The sequence below is a fragment of the Amblyomma mixtum genome, chromosome 10 (assembly GCF_055824585.1).
Source record: "Amblyomma mixtum isolate Tamu chromosome 10, ASM5582458v1, whole genome shotgun sequence".
Taxonomy (NCBI): domain Eukaryota; kingdom Metazoa; phylum Arthropoda; class Arachnida; order Ixodida; family Ixodidae; genus Amblyomma; species Amblyomma mixtum.
Window position 1 is genome coordinate 27,845,739 of NC_143021.1, and position 20,605 is coordinate 27,866,343.

General features: G+C 47.1%; 1 protein-coding gene across 1 annotated transcript in view; it reads left to right on the plus strand.

The window, feature by feature from the left end:
• Positions 1-20,605, plus strand: part of LOC149325452 (uncharacterized) — a 103,392-nt gene that overhangs the window by 38,458 nt on the left and 44,329 nt on the right. The window contains exons 4-5 of the mRNA XM_089563121.1: positions 442-572; positions 18,932-19,058. Coding sequence (XP_089419247.1) covers positions 442-572; positions 18,932-19,058 — 258 coding nt within the window. The remainder of the gene's footprint in view (positions 1-441; positions 573-18,931; positions 19,059-20,605) is intronic.

Genomic DNA, 20,605 nt, shown 5'->3' on the forward strand with positions numbered 1-20,605 from the left:
ATAACACGGTTCATGAACGGGGTGAGTCTGCCTGGTGTCGCCGTTGGTTGTCATGCCGAGAATTTCACTGTCATCTATTGTTAGGAAACGCGGTATGGTCATAAATCGCCACCAGCTCATGATAAATGGTGGCAAGCTGTTTGAGCGTAATGACTGGTTGCTTCCCGAACTCGTCGATTGTGGCAGTACCCTGTAAGTTATCTGACTCTTGCTCTTGCACTGTAGCTACTGGTTCTCTGAAAATAAATAAATAAACTTTCGCGCTCGCTTACCCGCATTCAGTCATTTCATGAAGTGCGCTGATACCGGTAGCAGCACCGCTAGTATGCTTTTTATTTCCGAAATAAACTCCACTGTATACTTTAAATTCGCATACCACATTATTCCCTATTGCCTTAACCAGAATGAATTTCCTTTTATTTCTTTCCCACATTTGTGCAGACTCTTCCCCAAGTTCTCGAGAACGATGCGAATTATCCGAAAAATGAGATAATAACATTCTTTCAAAGCCGCCCAAGTAACTGGAAATACTTTGGACAAGACTCGTACGACATCTACCAAGAGCTCAGCAAGTAAGGAAGAGATATTTCGGAATACTACTGGATATTTTTGGTCGCTGTCTGATATTGTCTCATATTTTAAAATATGGCGATTGAAGCCTTACTCTGCAATTCCTGCAACGTGAAGTTTGACACAATGCTCAGTGAACAACCGCGCAGTTGCAAACACCGTTCCTAAGTATAGCTCGAATGGCAGAATGAAAATTCCACCGGACACACTACTCCAATCCCGCAGAGGTAGCGGAAATGTGGACACCAAGTAAAGTTTAAATGAAATGCATAAATGCAAAGGCGGTGACGCTAAAAGAGCACAAGGAGAAAAACCAAGCCCATGGGAGGAAGTAGGAAGCATAAAAATTGTATTAACTTTGTTTCGCCAAGAAAGAGCAAGTATATTAAAATTAGGTCCATTCCTTTTTATTTACCCAGGCACTCAAATGAAGATATCTCAAAATAGAATTTTTCTTTTTTGAAATAATTCTCTCGAAAAATTTATTTCCCCACAGTCGCTGCGAAAGAGCTGTTAAGAGTGGATAAAGACAGGCTCTCTCAAGAAAGCCTTGGTAGGGTAAAGTAAGACCCGTTCGGGAGTGTTTTGTGCCGTTGTTCTGAAATATGTAATTATACAATACTTGTTCATTTCTTATAGTTTCATTTTTACAGGCAGAGAATTAAGACGATGAAATCTGAACACACAGCAAAATGAAAGACGGGTAAAGGGGAATCTCCGCTCGTCCTTCACTCAGCCTGATCCTCAGACACCGCATGAAATGGTCAGAAAATGCCAAACAGAGTTCTTCGACAGCCTGTATGTCCAGTGGGGAATTAAATGTGAATTTGAACAGCCCCGAATTTTGATAATTGCCCATAGGCCGCTTATAATTACGTTTATAGCATTGGAGACAACATAGTGCTTCGATTACTTTTGACCGCATTAAGACTTTTTGGGAAACATTTGTCCTTGCGGCTGCAGACGCCCGTGGAGCCGTTAAACTTTTCTTGTTTGTCGCTTCCGTTCAAAACGAATTCGTTTCGCTCCGTCACATATTTGTGGGCCATGTGTATTTGCCCTTGCATGAGTAAGCTGGCTCCGTTTATAACACGAAGTGTCCCTCGTAATCTCATTTGTAAAACCGGGAATAACACCTCGGACCTGATCCTACCTTGATGCCAATAGTTAGATTTCGTATAATTGCTATATGATCACTCCTGTTGGTCTTTTACGTTCTGAAGGTCCCGGCAGCTTAAAAGCGCTACCCAAGCATCACAAAAAGGTTGCGCCGACAGTGGCAAAATAGTGGCGGAAATTGGTTGGTTTGGTTTATTGGGGTGTAACGTCCCAAAGCGACTCAGGCTATGAGGGTCGCCGTAGTGAAGGGCTCCGGAAGTTTCGACAACCTGGGGTTCTTTAACGTGCACTGACATCGCACAGTACACGGGCCTCTAGGATTTCGCCTTCATCGAAATTCAGCAGCCGCCGCCGGGATCGAACCCGCGTCTTTCGGGTCAGCAGCCAAGTGCCGTGACCACTGAGCTACCGCTGCGGGGCAGTGGCGAAAATTGGCACGAATATGCGTCGTACATCGGCATTTGGGGAATCCGAGACTTTTTCCAACAATGGCCCCTCATTCATGCCAAGACAGGGCCTATGCTCAGCCAGTCTAACTATCGGCGTTGGCCCATCGTCTACGCCCGAGCAGGGCCTATGTGCAGCCAGTCTGTTAACAGCGGCCCGACGTTCGAGTGCGGACTATGCCCATGATCAGCCAGCCTCATAATAATGGCCCATCATTCTCACTGACCCTATGTCCATATTCAGCTCGTCTATAAATACTGGCCTGAAGTTTGTGGCAGGAATATGCCCATGCTCTACCAGTCTGTGAATAATGCCGCTGCCTTCGTGCCAGCACTAGGCCCATGTCCAGTTTTTCCTCCCTGGTTCAAGATTCATCCCTAATTTCTTTATTCTTTATTCAGAGGTTACCCCACAGCGCCCATAGGCGTTACAGCAGGGGGGTCACCGCATTGAAAAAAATACATCCTCGTGAGTACAGCACACCTGCATTTCACTGAGTCGATTCCATTCGCCTATTGTTTTAACAAAAAAGAGTTTGCGTAAGTGCCAGTCTTTGAGTGATACTCACGAATTTCTAGACTATGGTCTGTGCGCCTGGAAACATAGTGAAGCTCTTTCAGATAGGTTTCTCTATTAATGCCGGTTTTATTATGAAGTGTTGTGTATAAGAGTTTGGGTCTTAGTTTTCTTCGGCGAGAGGCAAGTAGTTCCCAGTGCTCAGTGAGTTCAGTGAGCGTCTTGTTCGAAGGGTCCCAAACCTCACAGCCATACTCCAAAATAGGTCTGACGCAACTCAGATAAGCAGTGTTTTTTAAATTGACATGCAGACATCGCACATTGCGTTGAATAAAATTCAGTGCTCTACTTGCCCTGCGCACCAAGTCATCAATGTGCGCATTCCAGGAACAATCAGATGCCAGCGTTATGCCTAAATCCTTATTTGCTGCCTCTTTACGTATTAGTTCGTTGTTAATCATGTGTCGAGAATCAGTTCGTTTTTTCTTTCTAGTAAAGCAAAGATGAATGCACTTTTTGACATTTAAATTCATTTTCCAATTGGAACACCATGATTCAATTCTTGTTAGGTCTGTTTATAAGCATTAAATATCGTTGTCTGTAACAATTTTTCTGTACGCCACGCAGTCATCGGGAAATAACCGCACAGAAGATGAAATTCCATCAGAAGTGTCGTTTACATAAACCAAGAACAAGAGTGGTCCCAAAACCGAGCATTGCGGAACGCCCGATGTAACATTTACGTAGCCTGAACGCTTCCCATTAAAAACAACACATTGTCGCCGCTGAAACAAATAATGTTGAATCCATTTAAGTACAGAAGAGTGAATATTTAATAAATGAAGCTTGTTAACAAAGAGTGAGTGTGACACTATCAAAAGCCTTGTGAAAATCTAAAAAAGCAAACCCAAATTATCCTGTCAACGCCTGATGCTAAGTCGTGATAAAACTCAACCAACTGGGTCGTGCAAGACAAGCCCTTGCGAAACCCATGCTGTTCTTCAATTAACAATTTGTTTTGAGCTATGTGTATTATTACCTCTGTATATAGGATATGTTCAAGAATCTTACATGCTATTGCTGTTAGTGATATGGGTCTATAATTACCAAGTTCTTTTTTTGGACCACCCTTGTGAACAGGAACCACGTGAGAGATTTTCCAGTCATCCGGTAAATTGCCTGTTGCCAAAGATTTGTTGTAAATCAAATAGAGATAACGTGAAATCGATACCGACCACCTTTTAAGAATACGTGGCGAAATATCATCAGGACCAATAGCTTTACCTTCGTCAACATTTGCTAACAGCCTCTGAATACCACCTACACTAATTTCTACTGACTGCATTGGAGGGACATTGCTCACAGGCGGTACACTGTTTAAGTCGTGTGTCGGTAAATATCAGATTTAAAGTAGTCACTAAGACACGTTGCCTTCTCTTCACCGTCGGAGAGGACCTGACCATTATAAACTAATTCAGTGATGTACTGCGAATATCATTTAGAGGTGGGCTATCAATTGGAAGGCGAATTGGAAAGTGCATATGATGGCGGGTCCCGACCCCTTGCTATGTATTCTGTAATTTGTTTTTCTCCACAAGAGCCAAGCTTTCATCCACGACTGCAAGCAACCTTTTGATACATGTAGATTGGCCAACAACAATGCAGACTTAAGTAACACTTGTTGCTGGGCTAGTTGGTGCATTATTCTTCGTACAAAAGTTAGCGCAAAACACGACACTCACAAGAAAGGTGGACAGGACAACGCGCTACTGACAACTGATCCTTTATTGGAAAGAAACACGTAATATATAGGCACACCGTCACACCACCTATCAGCTGCAGCAAACGTCAGAATGATGTAAAGGGTCAAAAAAGCGATAAAAGACACAGACTGAAAACACGACATAGCTAAAAACTATAAAAAGCGGCGAAAGAACATTAAAAGCATGACACGTGGTGTATAAGGCCAAAGAAACATGACTGAATGGAATCCAACAGGGTGATAACAAAACGATATTGTATAAAAAACGTAACAAACGCGTAAAAGAAAACACGTGAAACAAGAAAAACCTGATAAAAAAGCCTGTGCGCTGAACACCTGTGCGCTGAAGCCTGTGCACTTAGTAAGAGCATGTGTACAGGTGTTTTTTTCCCCCCAATGTAATATCAAGTGTTCAGCGCACAGGCTTTTTTATCAGGTTTTTCTTGTTTCACGTGTTTTCTTTTACTGCATTTGTTACGTTTTTTATACGATATCGTTTTGTTATCACCCTGTTGGATTCCATTCAGTCATGTTTCTTTGGCCTTATACACCACGTGTCATGCTTTTAATGTTCTTTCGCCGCTTTTTATCGTTTTTAGCTATGTCGTGTTTTCAGTATTTGTGTCTTTTATCGCTTTTTTGACCCTTTACATCATTCTGACGTTTGCTGCAGCTGATAGGTGGTGTGACGGTGTGCCTATATATTACGTGTTTCTTTCCAATAAAGGATCAGTTGTCAGTAGCGCGTTGTCCTGTCCACCTTTCTTGTGAGTGTCGTGTTTTGCGCTGACTTTTGTACGAAGAATAATGCAGACTTATTGTGCTTGTTTTCTACCAGCTAGAGCTTGTATATGTAACATTTTATAAATAAGCAGCCAGCGGACATGCATAAAAGAATTGAAGGAAGAAGGGAAGAAAGGAAGAAAGAAAGACAGAAAGAAGGAAAGAAGCAAAGAAGGAAAGAAAGGATGAAAGGAATAAAAAAAAGAAAGGAAGAAAGAAAGGAAGAAAGGATTCAAGGAATAAAATTTATTCCATCTACGGTGCCACTACATCGTGAGATGCACTCTGGCCGGAGCCGCTGAACCGATGAGTCTTACCGGCACTAATCGTTGCATTCCTCTTGTAAGATAACTTTTGCACTGTCCGGAACGAAATTCTTCGCCGAGCTCTTGCGCGATGACCTCACTGTACATCGAAGCTGCAAAGAGATGCATGATGCGATCATCAGTGCAAGCGCAACCATCGCACAAAAAAGACAAGAACTAAAATAACACATTCAATTTTATGGCGCACAGTGTGCGAGATGGTGCTAGCAACAGATTTTTAAAGAATAATTTCTAAATGAGGCTTAATATAAATACCCACATTGCAAAATGTGGAATCGAATTTACCAAATTCCTCTTCCACTGTACGGCTAATTTATAACCCTAATTTGCTGTGTCGCACCCTGAAATACAACCATATTAGAAGCTAAAAACAAGGTTAATATAGTGTTTAATACAAAAGAATATATTTTTATATTTACTATCAAAATTACGTGTCTATATTGCGAGCTGGTTGTTTGCCTTTTTTTTCCAGCAAAGTATGGCACAGGTGGGAGCATCTCCCCATTGAACAGCTTTGAGCAATTTTTTTTTCTGCATGGAATAAAATATGCCTTCCAAAGATGGCTTGCACAGTTTTGCTAAATGCGGTGATGAAAACAGGAGACTGAGTACACTTTTTTTTTTTAAGCAAGCAGATTATTGATGTCGCTTCGCATGCATGCAACATGGGAGACGGAACTCTTATTGAAAACCACACGAAAGCACTGTTCTGATAGTCTATGGGTGATTAATTCACAGACGTGGAGTAAAATTCGCTGGGACCAGGAATTCCGCATTTTCTTGCATGCCTGCAAGTGACCAAGACAAAGGGACACGGCACGGAAATATTACATGTGTCCTGAGAGGCCCGCTGCTGTGGAAGAATAAGCGCTTCTAATACTAATCTTGCACAAGCAATAGACGACCGATGTCGTAGTGAACGCAATATGAATCGGACAACACAACATTCCACCACGCTGATTGAAGAGGTAGTCAACGTTTGGCAAATCTATTTCGTCGAAGCTGAAAAATGAAGTTGTCACCATTCTGTACACTCCTCTGCGCTAGACATTTCGCTGTGAGAGTTGGCATTCAGAAGTCGTCCCAGTGCTTTGTCGCTTTTCCTGCGGGAGAAAAAAAAGGTCGGCGAGAGTCAAAGCCGCAAGAACCATATTAGTTTCCGAACACATTTCAAGGTGAAAGTATGCTGTTGTGAGCCGAAACAGGTTTTGGTAGGGCGCCGAGATGTGTGCGCCCCCCCCCCCCCCTTCCCCTGCGCATCCAGGCGCCCTGGCTTTCCCGGCATGCCTCCTTCTCCCTAGGCGCCTACACAGTACCCCCTCAGACGGATAACAAAGCATGCAGAACATGCTCAAGAAGTGAGCGGCTGCGTTCCCGCAGCGTGCCCTGGACAAGAGGCCACTATTCTCGCTTGACTTGATGTGGTGCACGCAAGCATGGCGTGTCCCCTCCGCGTGATACACTAGGAAATACGATGTGCTACTGTGGTATTCATGCCGGGGGGAAATCAGACTGTGCAACCTGCCCGTGCCCCCCCCCCCCCCCCCCCCCCCCCGCCACCAAATACGGACCGGTGCGGTTTCGGCTGTTAGGTTTTGTTTTCGTGCAACGCACAGCGGTGAGTGGAGCCGCCGGAACCCACTCTTGGGGTTGCGAATCCCCAGGAAAGGTTCAGCAGACTTTCCGCGACATTGTGAGCGTGTCGCGCCCACGATGCCCGTTGCCTAAGTGGGAGGGCAGGTCCGAGAAGGGAGACGGACTGGGCACGTGGAATCCGGCTCAAAAGCAGAACTGGTGACCAGAACGACTTGTTTGCTTTTGGCGTGGCCGCCTCGGTACACGCGGTCGGGACTTAGTCGTTTTGCCGTTGGTGTTCGCGCCTCGGTAGACGCGGTTCTGACTTAGTCGTTTTGCCGAGCGACGAGATCGCCCGGGTAGACGAGGTCGTTCCAAAATTCTCAAAATCGAAAGTCACACGGTTCCCTCTCGGTACGAGGGCGTACCACCGAGCCGCGGACGCGTTGGTTTCCGATCACGAAGAGCTCGGTGCCTCGCGGGGGCATGCGGCTGGGCGAACCAAGCTTTGTTTATTTATTATTTATTTATTTAGGACATACTGCAGGCCCAGTGAAGGGCCCTGGCAGGAGGGGCACAATAAACACAATACAAAAAAGCACAAAAAAAGTACAAGGGAAGCCGCCTTTGGCCCGAAAACATGAAAGTGATGGAGTAAGTAACACGCCCGGGAAGCCAGTAAGCTCCGAAACGCGGGAAAGCCCGGCGGTTGTCTGAGTAACGGTTAGTAGACCTGGCGAAATCGCAGAGAGACAACATGCTACCTTGGGGTAGCATGTGATGATAACTGCGGACATCAATTGAGACTTCAACCATGGAAGCGTGGGAGAATGGATTGGAGTTTCACATACTATGCCAGGGGCGATCGTCTGTGGGCACGAACGCCGCGAAAACCGTGAAAGGATAACTGTTGCGTGTGCGAGTACCAGTGGAGTAAGAGCCGAAGCACCGAACGAGTGGTGTGAAAAATCCGTCATCTTAGTACTGTGGGACGGTCGGGGTGGCGGAACCTGGCTTGGGGGAGGGGATCCTAGTCGAGCCCCTGTAGGTTTTCCCTGTCTCAGACGGTCGGAGATTGCCCACAAAACGTTCTCTGTGGTGTGGGCGTACGCTCGACGCCGTGGGCCCACTATTGGTGGACTGAGTGCTCGCCCTTGAAGGAGGCCTGAAAAGGAACTCAGGATCAAAGCAAACCAAATCTGGTTTAAATCCCTGCTGTACCCAATCGCAGCCAATTCCGACAACCCAAACCAATTTCCAATTTCCCATCCATTTGCCCATACCTTCCGCTACTTCCCAGGGAAGATCAGCGAAGTCTCCCCGGGCCCGCTCCCCCGGTTGTTGGTCGCTACAGTAGCATTTTTCCCTTTTATTTTATTTTTCCACCCACGGGTAGCGGAAGTACAATTTGCCTACGGGCCTATTCTTTTATTTTCCAATTGGGTTAAGCCTGTTGTACGTACGTGGTGCAGGCAGGGGCTTATTATTTTTATTTCTTTTTGGTTGCCCCAACCCATGAATGTGGTATTCATGTAAACAAAGAGCCCGTGTTAACGTGTCTTCGTCGTCGCCCACCTAATTCTCTTATAGCTACAGCAGTGCTAATGTTCTTAATCTACTTATTTCGGGAAACCTTGAAAAACAGCTTCGCTTCTTGAGAACGGGGATAAATAATTTTTATTTTTGTTTATGTAACACATTCTTTTTCCACTCCTAGACTGCTCTCAGTGCAGTAGGCAGCGTCACTCGCCCTTGCACGCAACAAATGCACATCAAGTAAGGAAATTGGTTGTCTCCGCTTGTTTGTGGTAAAACTATATACCCACTTCGATCACACCGTGTCATTTATAGTTATAGGGAAGCGCTGAGCTTGCATGAAGAAGAAAAAAGAACGAAACACAGTGATGCGCAGCTTCCAGGCACACGCAAAAGATCGTTTCGGTGTTTTTTCCTCAGCCATGTGGGATGAAGATTGATAGCAACAAAGTTTCTTTACCCTCTACACCACATACCATAATGACAAAAGACGCCGCTTTTCCAAAATTGTTGCCTTGGGGAATGAATATTAACTAAGAGCATAAGTAGCGCCATCATTTTAGGTGTAAAGAGGCGGCACTGCCAATATGGGGATAAGAGCAGACAAGTAGGGCCATCGTTGAAGGTCTAGTGAAGTTGCATTGCTATTATTGGGGCTACAGTTGACAAGTACGGCCATCAATAAAGGTGTAATGAAGCGGCATTGCCAATATAGAGACAGCCGCGCGCATTTAGGGCCAATGTTTGAGATCATGTAACAGAGCATAGCCAATATGGGGAAAAGAGCGGATGAGTAGGGCCATTGTTGGATATGATACTGAATGGTTATGCCAATATGGCGTCAAAGAAGTCAGTACTGGTCCTATATGTAAGGCGAGAATAGTCAGCTCTCTCCCAATATTGGGCCGACAGTTTGTGCTGCCTGATGGCTTGTTGTTCTTAGTTTATTTATTGCTTTGATAGTGTATTAGAGAACGCCAAGGCTAAGAAATAAAAACCCTGAGGTTGCCTAACGTTCTCGGACTGCAGTACTACAAATATCAAGAAGAATAGATTGGCAACAAACATGAAATGCGAAAATTGTGTCTTTCTGTACAGAGCTGACGTACGCAGGCGATGCAAAGACGTAATCGCTCAGCAAAATGAAACAGCAGTTAGCACTTTGCAGGCCAGTGTGCAAAGAGCACAGGGAAGAATCATCAAGAAGTGCGCCATCAATATGCATAACCGTAAATTTAAACCAATACACCTGCAGTGCAAAACCCATGCTAGACAAAGCCGCAGTTATACAGTGGCAAGCGCAAGCTATGCCGGCCATGCAAAAACCTTGTAAACAATCAGTTTTAGTGGTAAAACATTTGATACTACAATTCTTAAATATATAAGTAACACAGCATTCACCAAAAGTTTCTTCATTCGCAAGATCTGTTTCATGGTTTAGTAGGCAGATAAATTAAAACTTGGCAGAAATAATTTGGTAACCGCCTCATCAGATTGCGGCTTAGCTATGTGCTAAAGTATTTTTGCATAAGTTTGGTTTATTGGAGTTTAACGTCCCAAAGCAACTCAGGCTATAAGGGACGCCGTAGTGAAGGGCTCCGGAGATATCGACCACCTGTGGTTCTTTAACGTGCACTGACATCGTACAGTACATGGGCCTCTAGAATTTTGCCTCCATCGAAATTCGGTTGCCGCGGCCGGGACCCCCGTCTTTCAGGTCAGCAGCCGAGTGCCGTAACCACTGAGCCACCGCGGCGGGGCTTTTTGCTTAAGTACACGCAGTCTGCTTTCTTAGATCTACTGCAGCAGTTTGTACCGAAAAACCTGGTTCGCGTTTAGCATATCTCATTTTGTGCATTTAGGCTTCGTAGGTTACGTGTATCACCTTTGTAGTTGTCAAATATGCACAGTGCTTCTTTATTTATGCATAAATTTTTATTATTGTCTTCCCAAAGTTATGGTTTGGTGCATATACTTTGGTAGTATAATTTTACATTGTAGCCTGTAGTAAATAACATAATTTTAAAGGAACTGCTTTAATCAGTCAGCAATGGAATTCCGGAAATTACAAATGGTATAGTCAGCTTTCACTTTACCAACATGCTTGGTGCATGAAAGTTCTTCACAGAGTGACGTGTAAATAATTTTCCCGTTTTACCTGTTCTATCAAAATCTGGTCGCAACCTTTGTTGTGGCGCAATCTCCTGTGACTATTGGGTTGAACACTATTTTTGTACAGCTTGTATTTTAGCTCAGTTAGTTACCGAATAGCCTCTACAGCAGTTTGAGCAGTTGCGCGTCAGCAATTGATTCTAAGTATTGCCACGTATCATTGTAGTGTTTGTTCGACGAAAGCATTTGTTGGGCGAGTTGGGGTTTTCGATGATCCATAACTACAGCGCAAACTACAGGACAGAGATGAAGAAGGGACACCATACAGCGGTGACTCACAACTAAAGTTTTATTGGATGCCAGCAGCTATATATACCTCCCTGGCGGCCAGAAAGAATGCAGTCCACATTTACATGCGTGACTGACATACTAGTATACCAGTCACGTGCCACCAAGCAAATCACATGCACGAGAATAAAATATAATCAGTGAGCAAGCACTTGTCAGTATTCGCAATCAAGGTATCGTCTTTCTTTTTCTGACAACGCGACACATGAAGCACTGATGCATTCTTCCGAGAGCCTAGCTATTAAGTGAGCTTCAATGATCTCCCTTGCTAACGAGTCACGGTTCTTTTCTAACACTGCACTTTCCTGATAGTTTGGAGCTCAGAGTAGGTATCATCATCTTCATTACCTGCAATGTTTCGCCACGTGGCCAGAGATAGCGACACGGGAGACATTATACTCATGCTCTTTGAGTCTTTCGTTTAAACATCGGCCGGTTTGGTCGATGTATCGCTTACCACAAGACAGTGGCAGCGAATATAGCACCCCTTCCTGGCAAGGCACAGGAGGGGTGGTATATGTAAAAACAGTTTGTGCCTTGCCAGGAAGGGGTGGTATATTCGCTGCCACTGTCTTGTGGTAAGCGATACATCGGCCAAACCGGCCGATGTTTAAATGAAAGACTCAAAGAGGATGAGTATAATGTCTCCCGTGTCGCTATCTCTGGCCACGTGGCGAAACATTGCAGGCACTGCAAAGGCAATGAAGATGACGATGATACCTATGTCTGTGCGCCAAACTATCAGGAAAGTGCAGTGTTAGAAAAGAACCGTGACTCGTTAGCAAGGGAGATCATTGAAGCTCACTTAATAGCTAGGCTCTCGGAAGAATGCATCAGTGCTTCATCTGTCGCGTTGTCAGAAAAAGAAAGACGATACCTTGATTGCGAATATTGACAAGTGCTTGCTCACTGATTATATTGTATTCTCGCGCATGTGATTTGCTTCGTAGCACGTGACTGGTATACTAGTATGTCAGTCACGCATGTAAATGTGGACTGCATTCTTTCTGGCTGCCAGGGAGGTATTTATACCTGCTGGCATCCAATAAATCTCTAGTTGTGAGTCAGGGCTGTGTGGTGTCCCTTCTTCATCTCTGTCCTGTCGTTTGCGCTGTAGTTACGGATCATAGTGTTTGTTCGTTCACGCTCAAGGCTGCAGTAAAGGGCTGTTATCATTTTTGTTCGTGACGCGCGAAGCGACCAGTCTAATCTCGATTGATCGCAGCCATGAAAGGCTGCATCTAGGTTTTTCCAGATTACTGTAGATGATCTTGTCCTGATATCTGGAAGTTTCCTTGCCGGCTTTAAACTGAGCGATGCCGCGAGCGGCGGACATTCGTAGTTCGACGACTGACGAGCACGTTTGTTGCTCACGTCTTACTGCCTTACTGACGTGCTCAGTGTTGCGTCACAGCCCATGTGCTTGGCTGATCAGAGCAATGAGTTCAGCAGTTTTGCTTTGCATTTTTGTTGACATTAGAAAAAAATAAACTTCTTTTTCTACGCCGCCGCCAAGCTATTCCGTTCTTTTGCGGGCGCAAGTCAGCCCAAATAAAGAGCTTCGTTTTCAAGTCTTGTTGGTGTTTTCGTGACCGCTGGACTACCGTCACTACAACGTGACATCTGGGGGAGGTGCTGGGTAGCCTCCCATGTTCCGGACACCCCGTACAAGTCGTGACGCCAGCCCTCTGAGTTATTTACTGCAGGACCTGAGTCCAGTCCACCGCCCAAGCCGACGTCTGCAAGGCGACGCACCTGAGTTCGTGATTCTGCCGGACCCTACCCGGAAGCGAAAGCCAGTAGCAACGTCCACCATGAGCTTGCCCCAGACGACGACTCCAATCGTTCTTCAGCAGCCCCGGGTGCCACCAACCTTTCACGCTTCGCCTGGCGCTGACCCCGAAGAATGGCTGGAACAGTTCGACCGTGTGGCTCTCTTTAACAACTGGGACGACGCCATGAAAATTAGATACGTTTTCTTCGCCTTGGAGGGACCAGCAAGAGTCTGGTTTGAGAATGAGGAAGCCAGCCTCGCGAATTGGGAAACCTTCAAGGAGCAGCTTCTCAAGACTTTCGCGAACGTCGTGAGAAAGGAGAAAGCCCAGCAGCTGCTACAGTCTCGCATACAACGCCCAAACGAGACCGTTGCAGTGTACACTGAGGAGATGAAGCGTCTCTTCCGGCGTGCCGACTCGAGCATGAAGGAAGAAGAAAAGGTCAAGCTGCTTATCCGAGAAGTTAAAGAGCAACTCTTTGCGGGCCTCGTACGGAACCCACCGAAAACCGTTGCGGAATTCGTCAAAGAGGCATCCACCATGGAAAACACACTTGATGCCAGAGCCCGCCATATGACCGCCAGCAGCGCGTTTTCTCATCAAGATGCCTGGACACCGTTAACAACGATAACCTGCGGGAGGTTATCCGTCAGGTTGTGCGAGAAGAGCTCCGACGATTGCTGCCAACGGGAACGCAGCCGCAGCTTTCATTGCTCACTGACGTCGTCCGGGACGAGGTTCAACAGGCCTTGGCTGTGACGCTGACACTCACTCAGCCTCTGCAGCCCCCAGCCATGACTTACGCCGCAGCTGTGCGCCGTCGTGCACCTCGACGACGGGACCCAAGCAATAATAGCCCTCAGCCAGCTGCGTTGAACCACCGCCCTCTCGCCCCAACCCGCCCGTCCTACAAGCGTCGCACACAGCCAAGGAAATGCGACGAGTGGAGAACTCTCGACCAGCGCCGCCCACTATGCTTCCACTGCGGCGAAGCCGGTCACGTCCTCCGGCACTGCCCATACAGAAGACTGGGCATCCGAGGGTTCTCTTACGACGCTCCACGACCCCGACCCGGCCAGCGACCATCCGAAATCGAAGAGTTTTTGCGTCGGGAAGAATGCCCATCGCCGAGCCGCCTATCACGTTCCCCGTCGCCATCGTCACCACGCTTTGTATCTCCTAACCGAGGTTACGCCGTGCGTGGACGCTCGCCCATCCCCCAAAGGTTATAATGAATAAAGCAGCCTCTGGAGGTGAGGTTGCTTCTAAGCGCAAGGACAAAGATCCTCCACCGACGACAACTCCGACGACACCTACGACGACAACTTCGACGTCAACACGAACGGCGACGACGACGCGGCCAGACTTGACGCCTTTACCGCTTCCCATAGAAGTAACGTCGGAGTAAGCCCACAGCAACCTCAATACCCGACGAAGCCGAGATCGGACACCATAGACAACGTGCAATAAAAAACGCGAACAAGTGACCTTGAAGTTACGGTCGACGGTCACGCGGTTACTTCCTTGATCGACACGGGAGGTGACTACTCCGTCATGAGCGGGCCATTCGCTGTTCGACTGAAGAAAGTGACAAAAACTTGGTATGGTCCGCTGATCCGCACCGCAGGTGGCTGCACCGCGAGCGTTACTGTAAATGGGAGAACCTATGCTACAACCTTCCTGGTCCTACAGCAATGCCCGCGAGACGTGATTTTGTGAATGGACTTCCTGAATGAACATCGGACGATCATCGACCTTCGATCTAAGTCGATCAAGCTTTCCACGGAGAACGCCATACCTGCTGCGACGAGCGCAACTCATCACGTTGCCTTAAACGTCCTCGACGAAGCATTGAGCGTGCCGCCCCGATCGAGTGTCCTCGCCTGCATAGGTACTGGAGACATCGAAACTGCAGAAGGTGTCATCGAGGGGAACACCCAGCTACTCCTGGATCGAGGACTGGCCGTCGCAAGGGGAGTCGCCCAAATCCGAAATGGCCAAGCCCAGGAGTTGCTAACCAACTTCACCGAAGAATACCGGCATCTAAACAAAGGTAGAACGATGGCTTTCCTCGACGAGCTGGCAGACATCAGAGACATATTTTCCCTGCCCGACCAACCTGTAGAACCATCTGACCAACGCCATCAACCAACGTTGGATATCAACCCAGCATTACCACGGAGCAGACAAGACCAAATACGCAGTCTTCTTCAAAAGTACAGCGATTGCTTCTCATCAGCATCGAATGTGCGACGAACCCGGCTTGCCAAGTACCGCATTGTCACAGACGAACACGCCCGACCACTGTGACAGAGCCCCTACCGCGTATCGCCGCTAGAACGCCAAGCTATCCGCAAGCAAGTTGAGGAAATGCTTCGCGACGACGTCATCCAGCCGTCGAGGAGCCCCTGGGCAGCACCAGTCGTCCTAGGGAAAAAGAAAGACGGCACCCTTCCCTTTTGCGTCGATTACCGCCGCCTGAACAGCATTACGAAGAAGAATGTGTACCCCCTCCCCCGCATGGACGATACATTGAACCGGCTGTGCGAAGCAAAGTACTTCTCATCGATGGACCTAAGGAGCGGCTACTGGCAAATTGAAGTCGACGAAAGAGATCGCGAAAAGACTGCGTTCATCACACCAGACGGACTCTCCGAGTTCAAGGTGATGCCATTCGGCCTCTGCTCTGCCCCAGCGACGCTCCAGCGAGTAATGGATACGGTGCTCTCAGGCTTGAAGTAGCAAGTTTGTCTAGTCTACTTAGATGACGTTGTTGTCTTCTCCACAAGCTTTGAAGACCACCTCACAAGGCTTCGGACAGTGCTGGAAACAATCAAGTCTTCAGGCCTAACACTGAAACCAGAGAAGTGCCACTTCGCCTACGAGGAGCTGCTTTTCCTTGGTCACCTCGTAAGCAAGGATGGAGTTCGCCCAGACCCTCAGAAGACGGCTGCGATCGCAGAGTTTCCACAGCCTAATGAGAAGAAAGCTATACGGAGATTTCTTGGATTGTGCGCTTATTACCGGCGATTCGTCAAGAACTTTTCGCGCATCGCTGAGCCTTTGATCCAACTTACCAAGGCGGACGTGCCTTTTAAATGGGAAATGCCGCAAGAGGAAGCTTTCAAAGATCTAAAGCGCCGCTTACAGTCCCCTCCTGTGCCCGGGCACTTTGATGAAAACGCCGAAACCGAAATCCATACCGATGCAAACAGTGTGGGCTTAGGAGCGGTGCTCGTTCAGAAAAATGGTGGAGAGGAAAAAGTTATCTCGTACGCTAGCCGTTCACTGTCGAAAGCCGAAGCTAACTATTCGACGACCGAGAAAGAACGTCTCGCCATTATTTGGGCCACGTCGAAATTTCGCCCCTACCTGTACGGACGACCATTCAAGGTTGTGAGCGATCACCATGCTCTGTGCTGGCTAGCCAATTTGAAAGATCCCTCCGCCTGCGTCTTCAAGAATTCGACATAACTGTACTCTGTAGTCTACAAATCTGGCCGAAAGCATTCCGACGCTGACTGCTTGTCGCGAGCCCCCGTCGACGCAGCAAACGAAGAAGACGACGATGCTTTCTTAGGACCGGTAAGCGCCAGCAGTTTCGCGCAGCATTAGCGCTCCGATCCTGAGTTGCAAAGCATAGTTGATTACCTGAAAGGCAAGACTGCATCGCCTCCTCGAGGATTCAAGCGCCAACTGTTGTCCTTCGTCATTCACAATAATGTCCTCCTGAAGAACTTCGCGTCCAACTGGACAGTACATGTTGTCGTGCCCAAGAATCTTAGGCAAGACATTATGCAGGCATGTCATGATGAGCCGACTGCGGGGCATCTCGGGATTGCTCGCACGTTGCACCGCATCCAGGAGAAGTACTATTGACCGCGGCTAGCTGCCGACGTTTCCCATTATGTGAAAACGTGCCGTGAGTGTCTGCGACGCAAAACGCCTCCGATTAGACCAGCCGGACTCCTGAACCCCATACCACCTCCAACTAAGCCCTTTCAGCAAATGGGGATGGACTTCCTCGGCCCTTTTCCGACTTCATCATCAGGCAACAAGTGGATCATCGTGGCCACCGACTACATGACCCTATACGCCGAAGCAAAAGATTTGCCTAATGGTACCGCAACAGAGGCAAAATTTTTTGTCGAACAAATTCTCCTGCGACACAGCACCCCGGAAGTGCCCATCACAGACAGGGGGACGGCATTTACAGCGGAGCTGACGCAAACCATTTTAAAGTACAGCCAGACAAGCCATCGCAGGACAACTGCCTATCATCCGCAAACCAACGGACTCACAGAGCGTCTGAACAAGACCATCGCAGACATGCTCTCCATGTACATCGACGCCGAACAAAAGACGTGGGACTCTATTCTGCCCTACGTGATCTTCGCCTATACTACTGCTGCCCAGGAGACAACCAGGTTTACTCCATTCCAGCTGGTATACGGCAGGAAGCTCACGACCAGACTCGACGCAATGCTCCCGCACGTTTCCGAAGAAGACAACCTCGACGTGGCCGCCTACTTTCATCGCGCCGAGGAAGCCCGAAGACTTGCGCGGCTTAGCATTCAAGACCAGCAGCACAGCGACGCCCGACGCTACAATCTGCGCCGACGAGAAACGCATACAAGCCAGGTGATCGGGTTTGGATATGGACGCCAGTTCGCCGCCGTGGATTGAGCGAAAAGTTCTGCGACGCTACTTTGGCCCGTACAGGGTTCTCCGTCGCATCGGTGACCTCAACTATGAAGTCATCCCCGATGACACGACAGCATCTCAGCGACGCCGCCCACGCCCGGAAGTCGTACATGTCGTACGCCTGAAGCCATATTATGAACGCTAAAGGACTCGAAGTTTTCATTTTCCGTGTTTATTTTCATTTTAAAGCATCGAGACGATGCCTCTTTGTAAGGGGGGTAATGCCGCGTATCATTGTATTGTGTGTTCGTTCACGCTCAAGGCTGCAGGAAAGGGCTGTTATTTTTGTTCGTGACGTGAAAAGCGACCAGTCTAATCTCGATTGATCGCAGCCATGAAAGGCTGCATCTAGGTTTTTCCAGATTACTGTAGATGATCTTGTCCTGCTATCTGGAAGTTTCCTTGCCGACTTTAAATTGATCGATGCCGCGAGCGGCGGACATTAGCAGTTCGACGACTGACGAGCACGTTTGTTGCTTACGCCGCCGCCAAGTGATTCAGTTCTTTAGCGGGCGCAAGTCAGCCCAAATAAAGAGCTTCGTTTCCAAGTCTTGTTGGTGTTTTCGTGACCGCTGGACTGCCATCACTACAACGTGACAGTATTTATCCCTTAAGCCATTAAAAGTGATATTGTTGTCAGCATATAATACTCTTTATGCGTTACTAGGTACTAAAGTATTATCATTAATGCAGACTAGAAGTAAGTATGGCCCTAAATTAGAGCCGTGTGAGACGGCGTATAAGATTTTTGACTAGATGATATGCCGCTAGCTTTAACACAGTGATACCAATCACTGAAAATTTTTACTTAAAATCAATGCTATTCCACGTGCGCCGTTTATGTCCAGCTATTTTCGCAAGATATGTTGAAGAGCGTTAAATGCTTTCTATCATGCCAAAAATGGCAGTTTAAAGCTTGCTCTGTTTTGTACTCTTTTCTTTATTTCTCCTCCAAAGAAATTCAACCGCCGCAGCCGGGTTCGATCCCGGCTGCGGCGGTTGAATTTCTTTGGAGGAGAAATTCTAGAGGCCCGTGTACTGTACGATGTCAGTGCACGTTAAAGAACCCCAGGTGGTCGAAATTTCCGGAGCCCTCCACTACGGCGTCTCTCATAGCTTTAGTCGCTTTGGGACGTTAAACACCATAAACCAAACCAAACCAAACCAAACCAATCTTTTCTTTATTAGGTATCAGTGTCATTTCTATAGATTTTTTCCTTTGGGAGACCTAATGCGTGGTTATAATCTGATTGTGTGACAAAAGTAAACCAGTCTGGTATTTGTAACTATGAAATTCCTCAGAAAAATGGAAGTGTGTAATTTGCCTGATAGCCATCAATGTTGAATGTTCTTCACAGGATGGTGACATTTATGATTTTGACCACTTCTATAGCCGAGCGGGGCAGATATGCCGGAGATTGTCATGTGGAACCCATCAGCTCCTGGGATGATTCGTGCTTCATTGACAGCTACCAAACCAGCGTGGTGAGCGACGGCATACTGCTATAGAACGACTCTGGAGATAGAGAGATAGTAGATTTTAATTTACCTCCTGTTTTAAGGCTCACGAAAAAGATCTTCAAGCACAAACCACGCCATGATATCGGAAACTTCTGACTAGGTCGATATTAAAGTCCACAAGGCAGTCTTACGCACGCAATGAGCACCATCCGAAAACTCTTGAGATATATCTGTAGGCACTGGCGAAAATGGCGGCCCTAACAAGCGTTCAGTACACTGGTCGTAAATGACGTGTGAACCTCTGGTCATTGCTTACGACGACATTATGCAACTATGGCCATTGCTATACTGGGATGCAGGTGTCCTAAACGTTTCACCTATCCGACTAATGAAAGCTTGGTCAAGGGATACCTACATCAAATTGAGAAGTGCAGTAATTCTCCCGCATAAATGGCAGTTGATGGGTGCTGTACTGCGGTATCCCGAAGCATCCTCTGTCCTCTGTTCTACGCTTTATGTGCTTTCACTACCTTGTCATAGGCATACGGCCTACAGTAATTTTATGGTTATTGTCTATTGCTCCTCTACCATTACGTTTTGGTCTTACCTCTGTTTTTTATCCTCAAGTTGTGCGAATACAGGTGTTATTATCGATGGACACATAACTGAGCTGGTTGGTGATAAGGTAAGTTTAGGCAGCACACAAATAGACAAGAGCATCAAAACTCTAACCGAACAGTAGAAGTTACGTTAATCACTCTCAGATTTAGCGGCTTCCCAGCATTATTCGTCTTGGTTTTGAGCTTTGTCACCACCTGATGCACAGTCCTCCTAGCTGCCGCCGGAGCTGTAGTTGTCCACTCGAAGTGATGTTGGTGCTGTGATAATGCGGTCCCTCATTGTCATCTACACTATTTTGACGTTTTATTAAAGTAAAGTGTATGCTTAATGCCCTAATTTCTTGTTATTTTCTGGCTCAGGAGGCCACAAAGTGTCCCGCTATGGACAGGCATGCGTTTTCTTTTAAAGCCTTTGAGCTCACTTTGGCTGGGGGCTGTAGGCGTGAACGCCTGAGTGGGCCAGCTTGTCTCATCTTTACTGCAGGAATGCTCAAAGAGAGGCTATAGAGAGAAGAGCGCAAGCGCTCCGTTCCTGTGCGCGGCATTTGGCTGAGCACTACACGGCGCGATCACAAGCAGTGAAAGTCGGACCTCCCCATTGGTTAGCGTCATGTCCGCCTGTGTGCTACTTCCACACACCATCCTGGCGATATGCTATGGCAGGACGTCCCTGATTAATCGGTGGCTACGCCAATGTTTCGACTGAAAGCCCTAAAATAAGTAGCATGATTGACCTGCCCTATTCGTGCGCTGAAAGCTGTACAGTTTACCGCGTATTGTAACATATTGCGACATTTTTGGCGACTGCTCAGTTTTAAATTTCTTCTCGGTATTACATAGCACACCCTTCTCAGTAAAGATGAGGTTGCAGCATTTCTTGAAGGTTTTGGCGACAGGTTTCCCTCACTGCATAAAACGTCCACGTCAAGGCAAGGCCTTGTAGTTAAATTT